General features: G+C 39.1%; 1 protein-coding gene across 6 annotated transcripts in view; it reads right to left on the bottom strand.

Moving 5' to 3' along the window:
- Positions 1–4,628: 4,628 nt before the first annotated feature.
- The window catches only part of cadm1a (cell adhesion molecule 1a), a 279,212-nt gene continuing 258,465 nt past the window's right edge, over positions 4,629–25,375 (bottom strand). For all 6 annotated transcript variants that reach the window (XM_079898242.1, XM_079898244.1, XM_079898246.1 and 3 more), the window contains 2 exons: positions 8,123–8,251; positions 4,629–7,325 (listed from right to left, as the gene is read on the bottom strand). In XM_079898242.1, coding sequence (XP_079754368.1) covers positions 7,207–7,325; positions 8,123–8,251 — 248 coding nt within the window. In that variant the 3' untranslated portion in view covers positions 4,629–7,206. The remainder of the gene's footprint in view (positions 7,326–8,122; positions 8,252–25,375) is intronic.

The following is a 25,375-nucleotide window of genomic DNA, read 5'->3' as shown; positions in this document are numbered from 1 at the left end:
AGGTGTACTATAGGTGTATTATATAACAAACACTGCTACCTTCATCAAAGTCTCATTAACACCCTCTCGCTTCGGCTAAAATCAAAGCAAATGTTTGCCATCTGGGAAACTGCAGTTTGCAAGCAGGTTGGTGCAGTTAGAGAACAACACAGAACTAATAAGACGAATATGGGAGTTGTTTCACAGATCCTAGATCATTAAGAAGTCGTAGAAAAGAGCTGTTGTTCCTCAGACCCCCCGAGAGGCCGCCGCCGCCATGGCAGAAATCTCTGCATCCCACTAACAAGAGATGAGAAGAAAGTCAGCCAAAAAGACTTCAAAGACATAAATAAGGTTCAGTGACTTACATGCAGTTAGCAGCCTTATTACTCATTGTGACACAACTAGTGAGATGTTTTAGGTGACACCAGCTGGGATTTGTTTGTTTTTTATTAAATAGAAATAATGGATGCTGTACACAAACTCTGCTTAAGACTTCACACAAGTCTGCTGCACTTTTCTAACAGTGTGCAGTTTCTTGACAAGTTGCTGACTGGCTTGATCAGCAATTGAATTAAAATCCATTCCAATCAGCAAGAGGAGGAACGAAACGAAATATGCAAATCACATTGAGGGCAAGTGTTTTTCATCCTTACCTCATAGGCCCTGTTTACACCTGGTATTAAGATGCGTTTTGATCGATCGGATCACAAGTAGACGAGGGGGAGACATACACTCCCTTCGTGGGGAGGGTCTATGGGTGGGCCTATGTGTTTTTTTTGTTTGTTAGATCATTCATGTGACAAGATGAACGCAACGAAGACGGTATAAAACGAAGAGCAGCAGCTTTCATTTCTGCTGTGATAGCCGCAAGACTACGCCAAACGCTGTGAGTGTGTGTTAGAAATCAGGAATGGTGAGAACATTGTGCTTGATACGTTTTTCGTCTTCAAACCAAACTTGGGTCTCCAGCCGACAAAGGTGTAATTCATTCTAAATGGCATAGGAAGGGTCATTGTTATTGCATACATTGTCATTAAGTCACACTTAAAAATGTCTGAAAATCTTTGCATTGAACAGATCTTTTTCAATTACTTCTGAACATTGGTTTTGAGTGGATGTATGAATTCATTTCTCCTCACGTTCACACAGTTGTCCTATCAGAGTACCATGTGTAATCCATCGTATTAACCATGAACAAGCAGAAAGTGCCCAGTTACTTAATTTTCAACAGAAACCCCTGGTTTCACAGACAAGGATTAAGACTAATCCCGGACTAAAACGCATGTTTAGGCTGTCTGAAAGTAACTTGCACTGACAGATCTTAAAATATGTCACTGCCATTGTTTTGTCTCAAGATACTATACACACCAGTAATGTTTTTTCTAAGGCACATTTATAAAAGCTACTTACATTTCCTAACTGAACTAAACCCGACTCCTGGCTTCATCTAAGCCCTGTCTGTGAAACCAGGCCTAAATCTATTGTTTTGTATAATTAAATCCAATAATGACCTCTTTTAGTGAGAGCTTGAGTGTGCTTGTGCAACTTTTCTTTGAAATAAACACCAATCGCTTCGATATTTTATTTCATTAAATCTTTAAACGTGACCAGTGTCCAAGCACTTTTTGAGTCAAATATGATGTCAATAAATGCCTGTATAGAGACAAAACCCATATTGGCTTTAATGGATTATTCTTCCATCTATATCCTTGTAAATCTCTTGCAATTTCAGGAATCAGTCCCCTTCTCACCTGTGGACTCAGACTGCAGTGAGTGGAGGGCCAATGCTATTAAGACACACTATTGATGCTGTGAATGACTTTCCCCTTTCCAACTACCTTCAATGGATCCATTTAGAGTCTGTAAAGGTGAGCTCTTCCTCTATATGAGATCGCAATAGACCTGATGTCCTGTAGTCAGGGACGGTTCACACAAAATTACAATTCTGATATCATTTACTCACCCTCATGTCATTCCAGACCAGTACGCTGTTGCTTCAGTGTGAATTTCTGAAGAATCTGCATGCAGTTCTTTTCATATACTTGTGTCATATAATGAAGTTTTTAAGAAAGAAAACATGTAGAAGGTTTTCTAAGATTGAAATGGACATCAGCAATTTAGGTTACACTTTATTTTAAGGTGTCCTTGTTACAGTGTAATTATACATTTACATAATTATACAAGTACTGAGTAATATTAAGTAACTACATGTACTTACTATAGAGTTAGGTTAGGATTAGGGTTTGGTTTAGGGTTACTTGGATATAATTAAGCATAATTTACAGTTAGTTAGTATTACTACTACTACTATAGTAACTACATGTGTAACAAGGACACTTCAAAATAAAGTGTTACCGCAATTTATATATAAAATCTCATCATCAGTGATCTGTTCTTAAAAATATAATCAAATATGATGTTGATAATGAAACACTCGATGACAATAAATGATAATTCATTTTTTCCCCCAATTAATGTTCACTGTGTGAACAAATGTTATTGTTTTACATAGATGTGCACGAGGGGTAACTCGAACTTTAAACTTTTTGTAGTATAATACTTTTAAAAAAATCAGGTTGTAAATATGACATCTTTGTAAAGAAGAAAACAAACCTTAGTTTTTGTAATAACCATGACCTATTTGCTTCCAAGTATCAAAATTCTCTTTTTGTCTTCAGTGGAAGTGAACAGCATCAGGGTTTGGAATGACATGAGGGTGAGTAAATGATGACAGAATTGTGTAAAATATCACTTTAAATTGCAACAATTCGCTCGAGAAAATGTCAAAAAGTATTAAAATGTGATTTTAAATCCAGATATAGTGTAACTTTACAGAGTCTGCTGTAATCTAGCAAAGCTACAGGACATGATGAAATCCTGTCATCGCCTTGAGCCACGAGGCGCTCTCTTCTCCCTCAGACCTGGTTCTGTCTCTCTCTGGAACGGAGATGATTCCACGTGACATCTGTGCTCCTCTCTGCCTGTACCTTGAGATCCATCCTATCTGAGCAGAGGGTGACTTTGAGCCTTGGCAGTGTGACAACCCTGGTGCTGAGCTCCTGCTCAGGCAATCAAAAACCAGGCATCGTATAGCGGGAGGAAAAAAAGAAGAAAAGCTACAACTCAAGGTCAGCATCTGCAGAGTGTGTCGCTGAGATTGCCACTGGGCGGCGAGGTCAGGGTGCGGGCATGAGACAGCTTGAGAAAGAAGCGGTGGGGAGCGCGCTATACCTGGGAGAGATGTTATTTCTGTAGGCTGCCTCGGTCAAAGTTCAGCTGAATAAAAGCACAATGCAAAAGTGTGACAGAGCTGGAGAATGCCAAGGATAATAAGGAGATGGGGAAGCGTAAGCCCCGACTGGATTTCTTGAACTCGCTCTAAAGCAAAAGTAAACTTTAAAGGCCGGTAAATGATCCTGGGGTGTTTTAGCAGGCATCTCAATGCATTTAGAAATAAAATTAGCTTACGTATCTGTGGGAGCAAATTCAACACTCTGTGGAGCGTACAGTATGTGATCACATGATAAATGAAATATTTGAATCTTTCTTATGTAGACATTATGCATATGCACTGGCCTAAAGAACATGCCAAGGACCTTGAGAATAGCTGAATTGTTAAAGATATTTTAGGAATATTTAATGTAACACTCTTTTGTGAAAATAAGACGGAGAATCTCAAATATTAATGCCACAAGCATCCTGTAAGATGAACGTACCACATTCTGTCAGTTTTCAAATGGATTCTGTTCCCAGTGCTGTGTAGATCATTGATGACAGCAAAATAGATGTCTTTTCAGTCATGCTTTCAGAAGTTTGACTTTACCTTCAAAAGATTCATGTCACACAGAGAAAAATAACACCGCCCAAACCAACCATTACTTTGAACATTAATATCTTTTCTTTTTTATTAAGACAAGAACTCTCCATTTTTTTTTTTTTTTTTTGTAAAAATGTCTAATATGAACAAATACAAAATGTGTATGGGAATGTGGATATCATTTTTCTTCATTAATACACAGTAACATTGCCCAAGTACAGCAGAAAGACAAAAAATAACCAACCTAAAAACAATGAATGAAAAACTTAACACTTTCCAACCTATCTGGAACCAGAACAAGAAACATGTCAACTTTGAATTTTCCTCAACACACTCTCATGGCAATTCGTAACTATTTTACGTTTTGGTGAATTGGGGTGAATTTGTATAATCTCAATTGTATGTTTTCGTACAATTTGCTTACGCCCCACTGAGGGGTAAGGTTTAGTGGTAAACTCTCATGCTTAGTTTTTTTTTTTTCTAAATCTCGTGAAATAATTACGTTTTCTCATGAGATCGGGTTGGTCCTTTACTGTCCTCTCTGTGTGAAGTAGGTCTGAAAAAAAGATAATACTCAACATTGCGTGTACATTCCGTACACGTTTTACAGTGCACCAAATAAACAAGAACTACAAAAATATTAAACAAAACGTCAAATTCTCCATTTGATTTGAGATCCACTTTCTTAATCGGGGGGCCGTAATTTTGCATTCTACCTGAGATGCAAACATACTGTTTATTGTACGTGAACCTGAGACAGGGCTTAAATTAAACTGTCAAGTTCAAAGAAATGAAATCAAAGCAAGTTCCATCAGTAACACTGTTGCACTATCAAACAGGGGGCACTAATAAATCAATGAAAACAACAAACACAACAACAAACTACAAAACTGAAACCGAACCCAGTTCACATCTCAAAACAAGTTGTTATATTTGGACATTTTCAATTAAACCTTTTTCGACTTGCTGTACAAGAAACGAATGATAAAATAGATCACTGGCGTAACCGCGTCTTCCCATCGACCGTCTATCTGAAGTCCTCAAACGCCTAGTAGAGTGGATTAAACCACATTAATCACATTTAAAACAGGTCTAACATAACAAGTTGAACAAAATGTACATCGTCCCAGTCTAAATACCACAAATTAGTATACTGATGTCATGTCTCTCACGTACGCAAAAGAGAAGGGATGTCTGAAATCCTGTTCAGAAGCTGCCAGACCAAAGCTAAATGATGCTCACTAGTTAAGCACAAGCCACACAACTGTATATCTCAACTGCAACGGTAACCATCAAGCTGCAAGACATTCCCTCGGATTTGTATTCTACGAAAAAACAAAAGCGTCCAAAGTGTTTCTCATGGTTAATGCACATACTCTAAAATGTCTCAGTGGATGCTTGTTTTTTTTTTAGTTTTTTGAATAAGAAAAATAAAGCAAACAAGAGTGTGTTTTCCCCCCTCAACCTCGCCGTTTTATTTACACACTGAGGTTGGTTTCAGCAGGGTCTAAACTATGGCATCTAACTTCACTTACACTACAGCGAGAGTCATGAGGAAGTGAGAAGAAATACTTCTCTTTAGGGAAAGTACTTTAGACATCTTATCCACCTTATAGTATGTACCCTCAATGGGTGCTACGTTTGTAGCTAGGCTTCAGTGAAATGTCTAATGTGTTCACAGGAGCGAAGAGAGCTCCTTTTTGTTTAGCGTCATGTGTTGACAACGACTGTAAATATAGGGGGAAATCCACATTAGCGGGTAATTACATCACAGACTGTTTTCCTAAAATATTTGGAATGTTATTAAAAGCTTTTTCAATTTTTTTTTTCTTATAGAGACTGTTTATTTCACTTTCCATTCAAACTAACCTCATTTCAAGCCCAGGACTGCTGTGCATAAGCAGGAACCCAGAGGAGCAACTCACAGCAATTATAAACAATAAAACACGCATTGTTTACAAGAGGAAATGATTTTGCTGTGGTGCTTTTTCGCACCATGTAGTCTAGGATATTTGGGCAGTTTATATTCATATACTAGTATCACTAGGATAAGCTAGCTGCAAACGCCACTATTTCCTCTGAGGAAGAACAAACAGGCAATTCACTTGACAGGCAATCATATACCCTTACACACTTGTAGGACTGCTTAACATCAATGTCACATCCTTACTGACTCGCCTACAAACCAGATACACAAATGCAGATGTTTTTTGGCTGTTAAAATGCATTTTAAGGTAGTAAAGTTATAGTAATCAAATCATTTCCACATCTTCCCTCTCTGTACATCTACAAACATGATAGTTGTGGCGCTTCCTACCTTGAGTCTAATAAAACACTCTAAAACCAGCAAACGTCTCGCTTTGACACAATTTTAGGTAGTTATTAACGTGTGCTAGAGGGTCACCTTCAGCAGCCCTGCATGGAAAATTACAGCATAAGACGAGAAAACAAAACGTAAGCCACAGCATTTAGACCTTTTTCAGTGACGGCGACTCTTTCGTCATTATGGCATGTGCGTTTCTGAATGAAAATGCAGACAAAACCTAAGACATCATTATATTGAAACAATAAATAACTGAAAGGGCTTTTTGCTTTGTCTAACTGAGCAGAACGAGACGATAAGCCTCCGTAGGTGCAGAGTAGCAGGAACTGTTCGTCTGCGCCTCTGCCCATTCCAGACTTCAAATGTACTGGCACATACAGTATAAGAAAAAAAAAAAAGAAAACAGGTGCGACGTCCAGGATCATTCTCCACTGGTCTCATCAAATTGTTGGGGTAAAAGTTGCTTGTACTTCCCTTCATGATGCTGATGACCTGGGATTGAGTAAATCAAAACGCTGTCATGTGACTAGGCCTGCTCTTAGTACAGAGGATATGGTGTTTTGAAGGAGATGCCCACAGTGTAGGGGAATGCGTTGAGGTGTGCACTCATGTACCTTCATAGAAAAGCAGACAGCACGTCGATAATCAGAGATGGTGGTGTGTGTGTGTGTGTGTGAGTGTGTGTGAGGATGTTCGGGAATGGGTGTTTAGAGGTGTGACATGATCAATGGTGTTTAAAGCATGACTAAGAAAAGAAATTCAGAACAAGGCACAGAATTTTCTGCAAATGGTCGAGAAATGAACGAAAAATACCAGCAGTTGGGGAGGTGCTGTGTGGTGACGCTTTCTACACTCTTATCTGGCAACGTCTGGTCTCCCGCCCACCCCTAAACCCCACCCCTGACCCGATCTCGCTGTATAACACAAATACCTACATCTTCTCAGCTGCCCGTGTAGCATTCTACGTCATTCAATCCAAATAAACAAATAAACAAACTCAGTAATCTCAGTTCCCCCATGCCCCACCCCCTCCCGCCAAAAACAAAACAAAAGAAAATATTAAGAACAACAGAGGCCTCTGGACTCAGATATAGTATTCCTTCTTCTCGTCCGAGTTGTTGTGGCCCCCTTCGGCATTGATGATGGCCGTGTCGGCATCCGCCGCGTCATCTGCCCCCTTGGCTTCGTGTGTGAAGTAGGTGCCTGTGTGGGTTTCAAAGAAAAGAGTATTGATAAAAGCAATATCTCCAGCACCCCAGGGCCTCTGATTGATGCAATTGCAGGGTTTTAAAAGAGATTAAATACCATCTGGAGCAGCTTCTCTAATTTAGAGTGAGGGTTGATCCATGGGACTTTACCTGCCCATAAATAAGCCATTCATTTCACCAGGCTCCACTTGGTTGCATTATAATGTCTTTCATGTGCGAGAACAACAGGTAATACGTTCCCAAACTAATACCCCATGATGGAGATACGGCAAACAAAACCTGACCCTCTAGATCGAGCGCTATTAGATAAAACAAACAAGAAAGAAACAAAAACTGAGTCTGACACGTACTCAGAGGAATAAATCTGTTATTTGTGGCTAATAATTCAGGAAATTTCCATAACATCCTCACCAGGTTTGGGTTCGGTTTGACTTTGCGCTTTAGAATCAACCTTGGGAAGTGTTACAAGGAGGTGGGAATAAGCGATCCACTTCAAACTTCATTTCCGAGTGGGATTATTCCCATCCTCTCAGTCTGTGGCGTGATAATGAAGGCAGTAGCCCTGATGAAATGCAGAGATGCTGCGCCCACTTTATATTACAGAACACAACAGTGCGATGCACTCAGAGGGATACTGGCCTTAATGTGGTCGTAGCCACGGGCCAATTTAAAGCACCTGCAGAGCTTCGACAGCAGAATGACTTCTTTCCCAATTCAGAATCTTATCCAAAATAATTAGAAAGTCTATTGACCTTAGAAATGTGCCACAAGACAGTCTGGGGGCTGAATTACCTTTGTGTCTTGCAAAGTATCGTCCCAAAACGATGAGAAGACACAACATGGCGAAGACCACGACGGCCACCACGCCTCCAATAACCGCATGGTCCAACGATCTCTGTGCTTCTGATCCTGCTTGTGAATCTGAGAGAAAGAGCCAAGAGATGATGTGTTAATTGCAACAGTTTCAACAAACAGAAAATTTAAAGTAACACTGCATATGAAGCCTGTATATAATGTATAATGCATTATAATACCATTTTAAATATGTATACTATCGTTCAAAAGTTTAGGGTCGTTTCATTTTCATGGTTTTAAAGAAGTCTTTTGAGCTCACCAAGGCTGTATTTATTTGATTAAAAATTGAGTAAAAACAGTACTATGAAATATTAGATAATGGTGAAGCTGACTTTTCAGTCTTCAGAAATCATTTTTAAATATGATCAATGTTGAAAGCCATTTGCAGCTTAATCTGTTTGTGGAAACCTCAAATCATTTTTTCATGATGCTTTGGTGAAGGGAAAGTTCAAAAGAACAGCATTTTTTTTAAATAGAAATATGTTGTAACATTATAAATTTTAGTCACTTTTAGTCAATTTAATACATCTTTGCTGAATAAATGTATTAATTTCTTTCAAAAAGCTTTTGAACAGTAGTGTATCATATTATTATTTTTTTATTTCTAAATTGAGCGCAGCGTTAGTTCAGACAGGCCACGTAAGCATAGGCAGCGATCAGCTGATGCGGTCAGCTGTCAAATTGCTCCATCCACTACCATTCTCCTATCAGAACGGTAGGATATATATACAGTACGTGGCACTACTGCCTGGGAAATATACTTAAACTGCTCGCAACCCTCACGCCCTCACCACTATAAGTATCAAGCATATTTCTGTGCACCTTCTGGCTGTTGTCTTCTTTGTTTCAGATTACCAAGGTTTCCAAGTCCTAGCGGAGACACTCATCCTCATAGCCAAGCTACAGTATAGACGTCCCGGATTTCACTGCTACGTCTACATGTTACAACTGTCGCTTAAAGACATTATTAAACTGTCCTAGATCTGTACATCACTCAAGCTGATGGTTCTATGGGGGGTTAATGCTAAAGCTATGTATGTCATTAATTATGGAGCAAGAACCCCCATAAGGAACCATACCGCCAAAGATAATTATGTTCAATAAACTCAAGTAACTTGCCAAAGTGGTCTTGTCTGAACTATGGTTAAATAACATACAGCTGATTATGAGGTGAATTATAAGGTACATATTATAATGCGTTATTCATAAGAATAATCTCTAGTGCAACCAAATGGCTTTTGTTTTTAGACAAGATTTGCAATCATTTTCATTTTGCAATCCCATAATGGACAAAGACATTAGTATTAATCTTAGTCAGAAACATTTTGATTAGCTATAATGAGATATTGGAAATATTACTGGAAAAAAGTAAATCATTGGAAGAGAAAGAACATAATTTAGTACAATAACAACATTTAGTTATTAAATGAGGAACATTTAATGATACAGTAAAACATAAGAAGCATGCATGTTGAAATCACATGCATGTAGATTTAAAAAAAAAAAAAAATTGCGATATGTGTGTAAGACTTTTTAAATAATGGGAATTCAAGTATCTTTGAAATCCACCTCTCTGGAATAAGACCTCCAAACTATAGACAGGCACCAACAAGCAGAACTGATGCAAACAGAATGTGTGAGAGTGAAAATAGCTTAAACATTTACGAGTGTGACAGTGGAGCTCTGAAGACACAGGCCTTGTTGTTTATATTCTTCTGTCAAATACAGTCCTGACTATAACTCAAACGAATCTGGCACAAACTGTGAGCTGGAGTCAGAGCTAAAGAAATACACTTTGCCCTCAAGACTAAAAGTGTGAATCACAAGCAATTTTTAACAAAGATTCATTCCATTTCACCCTGAGAATAAGGCAGGCCTCTGAGGCTGCGCGGCGTAATGATATGTGAAGTTTATTGATCAAGTGTAGGGATCCATGACAACCCAAAGTTAATGCTGGTTTGCGGACTTGATTGGTTCTTCACAGAGCAAAGGAGGAGCACAATTTTTCATCAATATCTCACACTCGGCTCGGAAATTAAAGAGTTTGAAGAGAAGTACTGAGAGAAAATAGACAGGAGACATCGCTCTAGAGCCGGCCAAAGAAAGACATGAAAGATCTCCATGTCACTAAACCTGTTAATTATCAACACCTGAGATTTGCGCCACACTTTTCTGTTTAGATCAAGGGGTGTTTCTTTAATTATGGGCTCATTTAGCCTTGTGGACTTTTTTCCTGATAATGTTAAATATTTCCACCATATCTCAAATTATGTATTGTGTTTAATAGCATTATGTTGTGGAAGTGACATTTTTAACATCAAATGTTAATTTCACAGTTAGCATTTTATGTATCCTAAATACAAACAATGAAATATTTGTACACTTTTAATTTGCATAATTTGACAATTACAGTTTCATTGGGAATGACACAAAAATGTTTTGTTCACAACTTATATTTTTTCTCACACATGACACGTCTCATATCTCAAGCATCTTCTTTACTGATGAGCGAGGTTGAAATAACTCGAAATAACTTTATAATATAAAATAACTTAACTGACAAATCATTTCCAAACAATAAATATTGAAATGGTTTATGTCAACTCTGTTCAGATTATAATAGTTTTAAACAAATAAAATATCATCATAACATTTTTTATAATATTTTAATGGAATAATTTATATTTTAATATTGAAAGTCTGGGTTTGACTCTGGAACGAAAGTAAAACAATAAAATCTTTACATAAAAGGCATCTGAAAAGTAGAAAATATAAATAATGGAGGAATGATAAAGAGGTTTCCGAGACGGGTTTAATGTGACCTTTACACACCATAACAGAAAAACTTCAAATCTCTTAGTTTGAAGAAATATCAAGCCCTGGGAACACCCAACAGGGAGTAGAGCATGTGAACTCTCTGCTACATCTCACGGTCCATGTCCTGTTTTATCAGTCCACGGGCTCATCCCCACTCCAAACATCTCACTCGATAAAAAAACGCGATGAGAAGGGAAAGGAAGCGAGGGCAAGGATGTCTCGACTGAGCAATCCGATGCTTGGTAATCCAGTCACGAGGAGTTGATCAGCCTTCCCGTGTTTACCCACGGCAATCTCCCGCTCTCATCTGTGGCCTGAGCCCGAGAGCTGAGGGGATTTCCTGGGGGAGTTCAAAAAACAAAAACGGCAGGCCACAACTTATTAGAGGATAACGAAAAGCGAGAAAGCACAGAGCGGTGTGCTTGTACAACATCCCACCCAATCTCACCTCATAAACAACTCGTGTGTGAGAAGGGTGGGGGTGGGATGTAGGGATGATGCTGCCAAACCCAACAAAACATGACTTGATCAACCTAATAGGCTAGTTTGACTTCAGATTTCCTTTTTTCGGAGGGAAGGCAGATTCAATTAAAGTCAGTGGGAATCTGCTTGACACCTAATTCACGCTTGTCAAAAGGAAGGGAGGGTCTAAAGACGTAATTTAACTCAAATTCCTATTAAGATGTTAATATACTGGATGGAGAGATAAACAGAGATCGCTCTTTCTCTTAAACCTCTTTCCCCATCCACTTTGCTGCAAAGATACCATTGCCAGTTTGTCCACAAACGCAGATGGGCTTGTTGCCTGCTTGGGTCATTCTCTCACTGAATGGATTTGATAGGAATTAACATAACTTAACAAATGGAGTGAAGACAGGGACAGGACTGTCTGTTCCCATTCAGCTTCAAGTGATTTTAATGCCCTCTTTCTCCTTTCTACCCTCTACAGCCTGAAGATAAATGAAGGGGTGTGCGGAACTCAGCCACAGCGATGAGAAAGAAGATTGAAGTCCGCGATCACGTCATGTTCGGAGGTGCGCTGGTGTGTTGGGGCGCCCTTAACACAATGACTGAACCGTAATTCAATAAGAGTCCACTGTGAACCAACAGTTTGGCTAATGTGTAATTCAAGAAGCAGATGGTTTAGAAATGAGTAATTCTCAAGCAACCTCCTCTAATCTCAGCAGCCATTTTGCCTCCGGAATTTTCAGTAATTCCAAGAAATTGCCATCTTAATGAAACCCTAGAAATTTGCTCTCATCTCAATTTGACTAGATGGAGTCACATAATTACACGTATTGCGTGGTGCTTATGGAAGAATCATTACCATAAACAGCATTCCTGTTTAACGTTTATGACTGCAGAATAAGAGACTGGAATACCCAATTACCCAGTTAGATAAGTGAAGGAACTGAGTGAAGGAATGAAGCTAGATGGAAAGCATATGCTCATTCTCAAGAAAAAAAGTGGCAAAAGCGAGCGCCATCGGGCACTGATAAAAGCAGACTTTGATCTGATCCAAACTAAGTAAGTCTGAGATGGGGTCCATTTTTTGCATTGGCATTTGTGGGAAGCTCATCCAAGGTCAGGACTAAAGGATAACTTCAATTTGGAGTGTGCCGTTACATCGTACTGCACCTCCAGCTACAATGAATCGCTAGTCAGGTCTGACACTCATCCAAGAGTCCACAGTCTCCAGTTTCTAAAATATCTGTCCTGTGGTGAAGGAGGATTGCTGTGAGCTCTCAGGGTTCACACCTCAGGCTGCTGGAGGTGGTGTTGAGGAATATGAGATGGGAGAGAGAGAAAGAGAGAAAGGGAAAGAGCTTCATCAGTCTCAAGATGATGCACTAAGCATGTTTTTTGTTGTTGTTGTTGCCTGAAATGGGGTAAATCACCTGGCTGGAGTGGACACCTGCTGAACTACAGTGAGAAAACATGATGAAAGATCCTATCAGTTTTTCTGTTCCGCTGAACAGTTTCTCCAACAGAAATGCTGCAGTAGTTCTTCAGCACCTTATATACAGAAACCTGAATATTCTCTCATTTTGCTTGGGCACACTCTAATCCAGTTACGTTAAGATGAAGTTATCACACTCAAACACGCAGACCATTATGTAACACTTCATTAGATTCCCTGTTTCTTGCCTCAATATAGTATACAGCTTTGGCTTACAAATTGAAAAGACTATCTAATCTACCGCCTCAGCCTCCATGGTTGGGGAGTAACTAACTAAAAGTCGTGACACTACTAACCTTACTACATTTTTCAGCAGCTGATAAGCTTAAAATATACTGTTGCTTTTCTGGTAACATGCTACTTCTGCAATAAGTAGCTCTCCTATTTATCATAATATAACTAAAACGTCCTTAAAAAATATATAAATTATAAGTTATAAGTATATTTATAGGTACTGTATACACAAACAAAGTACTGTTAATTTTCTGCCTGGAAATTATCTGTTAAGTGTATGGCCATTTCCTTTAACCCAAAACACAACAACACAACAATGCATAATTTAAAATGTGTGTGAAGCACCAGTTCAAAAAAACAAAAAAAAACATTGGACTCTTCAGTTTAAAAAACACATTTTAATGCAGTCAGCAGCTACTACTTTTTTTAAATAAATAAAAATCAAATAATATGAATAATAATAAATAAAAAAAAATCTATAAATATATATTTAAAATTATATGTAAACATATTTTGTGCACCTTAAATGGCTTCAATGGAGTTAGCTACCATCCTTTTTAATTATATTAAAGCTAATGGAGTTATGATTAATAATAGATACTATTATATAGTGTTAATAAAAATAATGTATAATATTCACAATGATTTGCAAAAAATGTTGCCTGCCTTAAATACCTTCAACGCAGTTAGCTTCTTGTTAATATAATTAAGTTATATTTAAATAAAATGTTATTTATATATATAAAAATATGTTGCCAAGCTTAAATACCTGCAGTTAGCTACTTGTTGTAACTAGCTTAAATGGTTGCTACATTTTTAAAAGAGCAGCATTATTATAGTTTAGTCTAACATCCTTCCATCACTGCTTAGCCCTATTTCGCACAGCTGAACCAAAACCCAAAGCTGACATTTAATTCTGGTGTTCAAAGTCTAAATGAAGACAAAAGGTGGAGGAAAGAGAATGAGAGCAAATAATGCTCTGCATGATGCCATGACCTTGAGTTATGAGCGAAATACCACAGCAAAAGCAATCTGGACTGAAGGAGGACAGGACGTGTCTCTGAGGGGTTTGAGGTGAGGACCCTAAGGGCCGAAGCACAGCAACACATCTCTTCCTCCAGAAGTCATGCTTACTGGTTTGAAGATATCTCCCAAGATAATAAAGTGTGATAGATGGATTGACTTCAGAGGGTCATCTGTCCCATCAACACCACTGTGGAAGACAGTCTCAGTTTCTCAGTCAAAAACAATGGTACAGATGAGTCTGTGGCCACTAGGGCACAAGTAACGTCATCTCTTGTGTGGACACCCAGATACTTTACCAGCAGTTATTGATTCCACTCCTTTTGTCTCCATCAGTTTTGACATTTTCAAGAGTGGAAGAATTTTTAAAGAATGAGCCCCTTTTGTGTCTTCACGCTATCGTTTTATCACATCTTCCTTTTCAAACCAGTACAAGTGCATCTTTTGAGAGAAGACAGGACTAACAACAATCATTGATAAGAAAAAGACAGTAGACCTGGGGTATCGATCCTGTTGGCCATGACAAAAAGGTTAGAAGTGTACAGCTCATATTCAGAATGTTCAAAGGCGGCTGGAGAACGCCGAACGCTGTCGGTTTACGCCTCACTGTTCTTAGCACAGGTGTGAGGAGGAGATATGCAGTCGTTTTCTTCATGAGTTGAGCCGGTGGCTACACTTGATCTTGCACTCATAGTCAATTACCTCACTTCCTCAGGAAAAAGCTTCTGTTGTTTTATCGTCCTGGACTCAGGCGGTCATTGCCCACTTCTAATAACTTTCTCAAAAGAAGCCCAAGCCGCAACAGATACTGTGCTCCAGTGGAGATTTGAAATGAACTTTGCTGTGGCTCTCTGGGTATCCACATGTCAACCCATTTATTTATTTACATTTTTCCTCATTTAGTTCTCTTTCGTTTTCTTCATTCTTTTTCAGATTTGTCCATATATATATATGCAATTATTCCGCAAGTATATATATATATATATATATATATATATATATATATATATATATAAACAGCAAAAACCTGTATGATGTTACAAAATATTTATATCTCAAATAAATGCTGCAGCACAACTAGTTTCAATGCTGATAATATTAATATTGATATTAATATTGAAATGACAAATGGCAAACAGCCATTTCATGGATCTGAGTCTTAGCATGCATTCAGCCTTTCTCTAGAACCATTTACTGAACCATACATCACCAGCATAATTAAAGCCTCACGATTTGACCAGTAATCCAAATAACATCAAAAAGAAGCACTTCATAATCAAATATTTGCAATGAATGACCTGCAAGGTGATATGTGATGATGTAGCTGCAGATCATATCACTAATGGCCATGTAAAAGGCCAATTGTTGCTCTGTGTGTTGTCCTTCATGTTTTAATAAAGTTTAATAAAGCCCTATTCAGAAATCTCATTAAATTCAACCAGATTTTCAAAAAACGTCCACATTGAAATTTCTCTTTTGGGAGAAACACAAGAAGTGAGACTATATTAAATAAGCTTCAATCACTGAAACATACTGACAGACAGAAACCGAACACCCAAAATCTTGCCTCAAATCAAATGGAAGCATTATAAAAAAGACAGTTACTTCAGGCTTATTTGTAAAAGGAAGGAACGTCTGTGGCAATTTTCTTAATTCTTTTCTCTCCATATGCCATTTCCATGATGGATGGAAATGTTCCCTCTCTCTACATGGGGGGATAAAATACTGCACTTCACTGCATTTTACTTTTACTTTCAAGTATTGCTCTTAGACTAAGTGATAGGAAAGTAAAATATGTGCAAGATTGAATGCTGGCTTTCAAAATAATAATAATAATAATAATAATAATAATAATAATAATAATGTGACAAAAGCGATCGGTGTGCAAGGTGGTTGTTGACAGACTTCCCAAGATGCCTTGTATTAATGTGTTTACTCTCTGTATTGAGACAATGAAATCTCCTTTAAAAAATGTCAGGGTCACCCCATCCACAAGCAAACAGAACCCATCGCACTCACTCAAGTGCAATCGATTTGACAAGGAGGGAAAAGTCTACCCTCTGGGCAACGAAAGTGTCTCATTTCAAAGGATGTGTTGATTTCAAAGACAGCAGATCTTCTAATTAGATCCTCTAATCTTGTAATTAAGCAAAAGTGATTGCCATGGTGAAAGTGTGAGCAGATTGCAATGAAATGACTCTGCTCTTGGGCCTGTGGTCAGATGGATCACAGATGTGTTATTGCAAACCCTGTCTATATTTACCTGTTCCTTCAGCCCAGCAGCAGCAGTCCTGTGCTGTAATGGAAATGTAATTAAAAATCTAATTGACCCCCTGTGTTGCAGTCACCCCGATCCAGGCTTATATAATGCTCAATTTTGCTATAGTCACTTAGAGGTAATGCATATGCAGTGGTCTTTCACGACAAAATTGGATTTGAATGTATTTTACCTGGAGGTATTTTAGTGTTTCTGGAAACAAGAAGTTATTTCAGGCTTTAAGGGCAATGGATACCGGCATATCAAAGATGATACTTTCTATGTGGTAAACAAAAGTCTCTAGCCAGTCGAATTTCCACAGCAATGTTTGAATGAAAAAAATCAATCATGTTGCCAGAGACAAAATGAAGTCAAAGTCATGAACAGAAAGATTTAATCTCTCTCTCATAAACTTTTTGTTTCCTTCTGCATGGCCTGTAGGAAGAAGCTTGAGCTAAAGGGTGTCTTGGGTTCCTTTAAACAAATCATTATGATTAGTGGTTACACTCAAGCGTGGCCTATTGTTGATGACAAACACCGGTTATATTCAATTCAATTTCCACTCAATTTCCCCCGCTAAAATCTCCGGGGCCATTCCGAAAGGTTTCCACTTAAAACATATTAATGTAATTATTTCAAAATGAACTTCATGACGGCAGAGTCAATAGCAACATCCCATAAGGAGTTGAGGAGCGTCTCCAGGTCACCCTCTCCTTTTCCATGGTATCTGTTTATCATCCCCGCTACTGCGGACACTCCTCTTTGTCAGTTTCTGCCTCAAGCTCTGTCAGCGCTGACACATACGGCAGCCTCCACAGATTTATAGTTACAGTACACAGAGGTGGACAGAACTGGGCCACACGGGGTGTTTGGAGGCAGGACATGGAATGAGGGCAACCTTTACAAGGTGCTTAGATACCACAGATTTTAAACTTGACAGGTGCGCCCGAGGCATACTGGTGGATGACGAACCAGATCCTCTGGTTAAGACAGTAGTGATTCTCAACCATTTTTGGGCCAGCGCCCCCTATCCATTATCCAGGTGCCTTACCTTTATTGAATGTATGCTGATTATCATTCTGTTTTAATAATAATAATAATAATAATAATAATAATAATAATAATAATGTGTATTATTCACGTCCTTATTTAAATTATTATTAATTCAGTAACTTTTTGTATTATTTAAAATGTACAACATTTATGTAATGAGCGAGCACATCATGAATCCATTTTCCAAACTGTGTTTTTGTCCTATCCCGAATCACTAAGGTACACCTATAATAAGTTTTTATATTGGGATTATTTTAAAAGCCGCTCTGCTTTCTCCTTCGGTGTGTCCCAATTCGCATACTATCTGTCCTAAATAGTATTAAAAATAGAATTAGTACATCCTAAATCGTAGTATGTTGGAATGAGTGTTCCAAAGATACCCGGATGGTCTACTATTTCCGGTCAGAATCCGAAGTGCAGATCGATGCGCACTCTAACGGGTAATATTGCCCACAACCCATCGCGCGTTGGACGAGGATTCGGTTAGAATTACAAACACGAGTGAAAAGTGTTAAAAAACTACAGACATGATAAATGGGTTTGAGTGATTAATTATCAGTATCTAACCTGACGAAAATGTATTTATTCAATGTTGTCTACATTATATTGCATCTGCAGCACTTTTGTAAAGAGATGTTTAGCCATTAACTTTTAAATGCATCATTATACTCAAATTGCAAACACATGAGGAGAGTCTCCGCAAGAAAGACCCATGACTGGCAGATGAACGTGCAACTACATTTCTCTCCGAAACGGTAGGAAATTAAATTAGATTGAATGGAGGATTTTAACTGTGACAAGATGATTGACAGGACACCCCAGGATGCACGTGACAGGTCTGTCCATTAAGATGACGAAGTAGTATGTCTCAAAGCTTGCCTACTCTTTTGCTACACACTCAAAAGTATGTACTTTTTCTTCACAAAAAGAGTACATACTTTTAGGGCGTAGTAGGCGAATTGGGACGCAGCACTTGTATCCACAAGCGCTTGCGCTCCTGTGGCGTCTGTCGTTGCTATGCAACCATGAACTGCGGTCTCCATGACATGATGACGAGGAAGTTTCAGCAAATGATTCATTGATTTCCAGCCCTTGCATTAGCTTCACTACTAGATATATTTATGGAGATGAGAAATAAAAACCCGCCATGTACAGCTATGATCAGCTGTTCGGCATCCTCTTAATATTTTTATCTGCCAAACATGCGTAAAAAATTACAAAATCTTGTTAAAATATGCTATTATAAACTCGTAGGGGCAACAAATGAACTTCTCTCTCCCATGCCACTCAAAGTAGATATAAGATTGGCTGTCATTGGACAGTAAAAAAGACCGTATACGGTCATTGAAGCGGTAATGCTTGAGCGCTGGTCTATGACTGGAAAAATAATAGAGTCGTTGCAAAAGTAACGACAAATAGCTTACATGTCGCATTAAACTGTCAGAGTTTAGAATGTTGTAGGCAATTATTTTGCAAGTAATTACATGTTTAATCTTGTCTTGACTGGATCTTTGGTGTAAACTCGTGAACGCCCTCCATAAACACCTGAACGCCCCCCTTTCAAAAATCTTGCTTCCAACGCCCCCCGTTGTTCTCTGAACGCAACCGCTGAGAACCACTAGGTTAAGAGATGCTTGATCATTTGTACTTTCAGTACGGCCATGTTTTTGCCTAGGCTTCTCCTCGTCTGCCCTTCAAACATCAATAAATCCTCGGGCTGCTTCGGCTGCTTTTGTGGACTAACTCGCATTCACAACAATCCAGCATTATGCAAATCTGGGAACAACACATTCGACACAAGGGACTCGCGATGTTCCATTCTGTGAGAAGCAGGGGAAGTGAAGTTTGTCAGAGCTAATCCAGGATAAGATGTCCCTTTCAGGGAACCGTACAAAGCCACAGGCGAGATGGGTGTATTCCTCAGATGCCGCTTCCCTCATTTCCCTCGAGCTTAGGGATCAGTGTTAATTCTTCCCCGTCAGTCGCCAGGAAACCGACAGAGCCAGACAGCATCCGTTCGCTTCGGTCGGAGCGCAGGCGCAAACTGGGCTCAACAGGCCAGGGTCATCCACAGAGTACAGATCTGCCTCCCGCCCTCTCACTGACTTTATCAAAGCCGCCGAATAAATGTCTTTGAATTCCACAATGAGCCTTGCGACGGTAGAGAGAAAGCATTGAATAAAATGCCATATGATGTCTTGTAAGGGAGACGTATCTGGCAGAGCCCCCTGGAACCTCATTTTGTCTGGCTTCTAGCGAATTTCTGTAGCTTTGAGGGCTAATGGAGCAATGCTGTATCTCCAACGCAGCAGGTAAACCACTTTCTGATGGTGTAAATGAAAACCTTTGGCTGGTTGACAGGAGGAAGCCTGCACAGGTGTCCATCTAATACAGTTCTCACATGAAAAGGGAAGTTTGCTCTAGCTCCAATGCATGGGCTGGAGAGAGAAAAGTTTCCCTGCTATCAGCATGAGATTTCTGGCCGGCTATAGTTATATAGACAGTGGGGAAGAGATTATAGATGTTCACACATTTATATTTTCCTTAGCCAGCTGGACTACTAGAGTAATATTTTGTGTGAGATTAATTGATGCTCAAGGACACTTAATTGGTAGATAAAAGAGGCAGGATAGACAACAGTTTCACTTAATAATAGTGGTAATGCACCTTTTAAATAATGAGCAAATGTGTTAGGGTCATAGCTTAGTGGTTAGGGCACACGCTATATTCCAGTCTCCTCTCTTGCTTTCTCCATTCTCTGGTGTGTAGGTTCAGCACATGTTGCATGTCTAAGTTGGCACACAGTTTACTGTATAGGTTTACATTTAGTATTTTAAAATTATTACAAAAATATTACTTACTGTTGTACATTATGTAAAATGTATTTTTTTAAATAAGTATTAAAACTAGTAAAACTATAGAAAATTTTAAAATGTATAATTATGATATAAATAGATAAATGCAAATATAATGTAATGATTTCTGAAGGATCATGCGACACTAAAGACTGGAGTAATGGCTGATGAAAATCAGCTTTGCATTACATAAATTATATTTTAAAGTATATTAAAGTACAGTAGATTAGTAGAAAACCATTATTTTAAATTATAATATTTCACAATATTCAACACATTCTCACCCCAAAGCGTCACTTTCAAACAAGCTTCAATATCTGACGCTCAAAGCACCCTTTAGCGTCCATATGTGACGCTTCGGTTATGGGTAGGTTTAGGCGTCACGTAACTGACGCTTTCGAAAGTTCGTCAATATCCGACGCACAAAGCACCCTTAGCGTCAATATGAGACGCTTCGTTTATGGGTAGGTTTAGGTCTATGGTAGGGTTATGCGTCTCATATGGACGCTAAAGGGTGCTTTGAGCGTCAGATATTGAAGCATTTTTGAAAGCGTCAGTATATGACGACTTGGGGATGAGTTTCAGTTTTTTTGATCAAATGAATTCAGGCTTGATGAGCATAAGAGACTTGAAAAACATGACAAATAGCAATGTTTCCAAACTTTTGACTGGTACTTTATGTATGCATGTATGTATATGTATATAGAATTTTGTGCGTTTTGCCAAAATGTTGGCAGGTCAAGTAGAAAAAAGCATTATTGTTGAGCCCTGCTGCATAAATGGAGAATGTTATTTCCTATTAGGCTGGAGAGTCTGTGTCTGCTGGGAAATCGAAGCCACCTCAGACCCACGTTATTTCTTCCATCCAGATCGGCCCATGTGAGCTGTCCCTGTGTTCCTACTTACTAGTCAGCGGAGGAAAGTGCCGAGTGGAGAAAGGTGTGCATTTGCTATCCCAAATCCTCCGCTTCTGTTAATGCTGCGCAACTCTCAGTCTAATTACTGCAGCATATGCATATCACCTGCGAGGCCCCTGCAGGCAGTCCTGAAGGCACCTCCGAGCCCTGCCTCAGCCATTCACACGCCAGCATTACTCCAAACCCTGCTCATCAGAAACACTACACACCGCTGCAAAGTCCCACTGACAGCCATACATCACTCGCTCAAACCAAGCAAGTGTGTCTGCGAGAGGAAAGATATGAGAGAAAAAGGGAGTAAAGGCAGGCTCAGAGAAAGTCTGCAAAGGAGGCGACCCTTGAAGCTGCAGAAGAACTCGTTCCTGTTGATTGATGAAAGCCCTGGCCGTGATGGCATCCAAATGTGACAATTCTGGGACATTAAAGGCGTCAACTCTTCTGCTTCACCTGCTTCAGTCCAGCTGGGAACAAAGTGGTCATTATCCCACTGTATTCTGCTACGGCGCTCCCTGCGGTTCAGAATCTGCTCAATTATCTTCTCCTCCTGGGCTAAGGCTGACAGGCATGTTGGCAGGTGTGTCCTTTCCATCCCGTTCACCCCTTGACTACTGAAGGATTAGAGAGTGAGGAGGGCATCGACTAAAGCTACGGCTCCAGAGCTGTTAACGGCCCTGCCCTTTCTTGCCCTGCAAACAGATGAGTGAAGAAAGAGCAAATGCTTGTCTTTGGAGATGGAGCAAGGAGACCAGGCCTTAGATGATCACTACATATAACAATCTGTCAATGAGTATAATCAGGGCAAACATGCACAGGGGGATGAAAATAGACACTCAGTTTGATACATCTCTGAAGGTCTGAATACAATTTTTTGTATAAATATCAACAATATTTAAGAACTGAACTGAGTATCAGCATGACTATGATTCATAAGTTAAAAATGTCAAAATGATCGTTCACCCCAAAATGAAAATTCTGTCATCTTTTTCTCACCCTCAAGTCGTTCCAAACTTACTTTGTTCTGTAGAACATAAAAGAAGATCTTAAGAAGAGTGTTTAAACTTTTTTTGTCCACACAGTGAAAGCTCATTGGGTCAAAAACAACATTGGACCCCATTGACTTCCATTGTGTGGACAAAAATATTAACTATCTTCTTTTATGTTTCACAAGGGAAAGAAAGTCATATGATTGGAAGACATGAGGATAAGTAAATGATGACAGAATTTAAATTTTTAGGTTAACTATCGTTTTAATATTGAGTACAAAGCATTTTAGAAATATGGGTATTTAGTCTATTAGTCCATTTTTGATCCGCTAATGAAAATAGTCGAAGCCGAAGTGGGATTAACAACTACTTGTTGCTCAACATCACAGACAGGAAAGAGCAGAGTGATACAAAGTGAAACGTTCTAGTGCATTCATCAGAAAACCTCTCGCCCAATCAATTTAGAGGACAAGAACTGAAGAGAATTATTTGCAAAGGCAATCGGTAGATGCATATTCTCATTTCCATGTACATCCTCTCAGATTCAGACATTTTCTTGTGTGCTGTCTTTTCTTATGCATGAAGGGAATTTAGATCAGAGTGTTTGAAAACAAGACATTAAGTAACACAGGCTTTACTATGCCACAACGGGCAGGGGAATCGTCATGGCGACTGCTTTGAGAGGATGAGGGAGAGGCAGTTAACATTGGCATATAAAACAGCTTCACATCAGAGGTGGCTAAGTTCATGTCAAACAGCGGCTTAGATTTACCGGTGAGGGAGCGAGGGAGAGATAGGCTTAAATAAGCCCTTGCTTAATTTTGGCACCATGTGTGACACTCACAGATTTTCATTCATCCTTTTCTAAAGCCTGCTATTTATTTTAGAGGCTTTGTTTCACAAAAGACATTCTCTTTAGCATTCATAGGACAAAAAAAAAAAAAGTAGATTTAATTCATTTCTGCCATTATGAAAGTGTGACAGAGGTGTGGCCAAAGCAACGGAAAAATGAAAGCCATTATTACATCCCTACTGAAAAGACCCGCTGCTTTATGAAAAGGCAGACTCAGTCATATTGAGAACGGGGATTGAAAAGTTTTACTTTTATAATTGCGAGCAAATAGTCCTCTAAAACTGGTTTGCCAAAATGGAGTGATTTTCCATTTGTCGCAATCACGGGCAAACAAAGCGGTTATTTTACACCTGGTTTCTTACAGGCTCTTTGTCGCATTGTTACTTAGAGCACATCATCAAAAGATGCCATCGTCATGTTTACAGAGCCCAGCCTCAAACATGTTGTGTGGTGCCACACTGAACAAAGGATGATGAAATGACAAGAAGAAGTGAAGTGTGTTCAATCATCCTCTTTGGAAATGAACAGGAATGAGGAGTACGCCTGGATGGAGCGATACAGAGAGGGAGAAGAGAAAGAGAGAGCCAGATGGAGGATCTACTGAATGAGCTTCTCACTATCTGAATTCACTGCAGATCCTGAATGCAAGGGGGATCTACATATATTGCTTTGAAAACAGAGACATGATGGCAATAAATCAGCTTGAGGAGAGGCAGGCGGAAGTGAGCATGACCGTACATGCAATGGGTCAGGTGAAGTGAGGTGTGATTAATACCAAGGGTGCCAGTGTGTGATGATACAGTAAGAGTTTGACAGGGTTGCTGACACGCTGATAAGAATTTGATCTATCTGACCCTGCCAACCATGTTTCTTCTATTCTGCAGTGTAATTCATATTCAACCACACCACGTCCCGTTAAAGACCACATGAAATACTGGTCACGATACATGTATTTTTATGTTATCAGTTGTATTTATTTGGATTGTGAAAATCCAGCTATTATTGAGGGGTCACGATTTGGCTTGTTAGCATTGGGATTTTGCCCCTGCAGATGGATAGATGGATAGATAGATGACCAAGTAAACAGAATACATTTTGGATTCATGTTGTCTTTAATATAAGCCACAATCAAATATATTCAAACTTATTGTGCAAAATTATTAGCTTATGTCAAATTCCACTGATCATTTTTCACAATAGTGTACAGACAAAAAGACAGAGATAATAAAGGGGGAATATAAATGCATTAGAACTACACAAATAAGACTGTTTTCTGTGGTATTGCTGTAGATTTCTGTTCTATACCGAATCTTTCCCACTATGTTAGCCTCCTACCTCAACCTCTGCTGAAAACCCCACTTATTGCTTGAACAGCTTGTTGCTAGGCTACACCAGAGAGGGTAAAAAAGACTGTTATCAGAGAGAAGAGAAATCTCCTGAACAGTGAGTGTAGCACACCCAGGAAAATAAGATGGTAAACAGAGTATGTGCATCAGCTACAAAAGTGAACCAAATAAAACACACAAGGTGTGACAAGATGCAAATGAGAGGATCTTCTGAGGGGAAAAAGATGCCTCGCTCTGCTATCATGAGCTGCTCTCTGCGTCAGACTAGACTAGATGTCTTTATCCTGGAAACAATGGGACTTAATTCTTCTGCAATTCTTGTTTTATACGACAGGGTGCGAAATGCTGTTTGCAACACAAACAAGCATTTTAACATTAGTAGAAACACATATTTGCAACAGGTCAGGACATCAATTCCACAGTCAGATTAAAGAATGAAGGAGCATGCTTGGCATTTTACAAACAAGGCATTTCCTGTCCATTTCGAAAATGAGTGAGTGGACAGGAAGCATTAAGATGACTAACCCTTTTCACTGTACCGCAACAACATAAAAGCTAGACTAAAAAAGCTCTATGTCATACCTAGACAAAACAAAGATAAGAAGCACTACATTTAAAACCAATTTGTTAGATGAGACAAAGCCCCCTGGGTTCACCTTGTGTTCTCTTACCTTTTGTAGGATCAAAAACCACTTTGGATTATTGGAAAGCGTACAGTGATTCAGTTATACATCACTGCCAGGCTGATATAACTGTACAAGGTTAACACTGGCCTTGTGACATGGTATTTAGAAATGCAGTGAACTGTACAAAAGCTCTATTATAGCTCTGCTACACAGTCAAGCCTGACCACGTTCTGTAGGCACGTCCAAATTATGCACATGCAAAAGAA

The sequence above is a fragment of the Squalius cephalus genome (assembly GCF_949319135.1).
Source record: "Squalius cephalus genome assembly, chromosome: 17".
Lineage (NCBI taxonomy): Eukaryota > Metazoa > Chordata > Actinopteri > Cypriniformes > Leuciscidae > Squalius > Squalius cephalus.
Note: the sequence above shows the minus strand (reverse complement) of the source record. Positions and strands in the feature narration are given on the sequence as shown.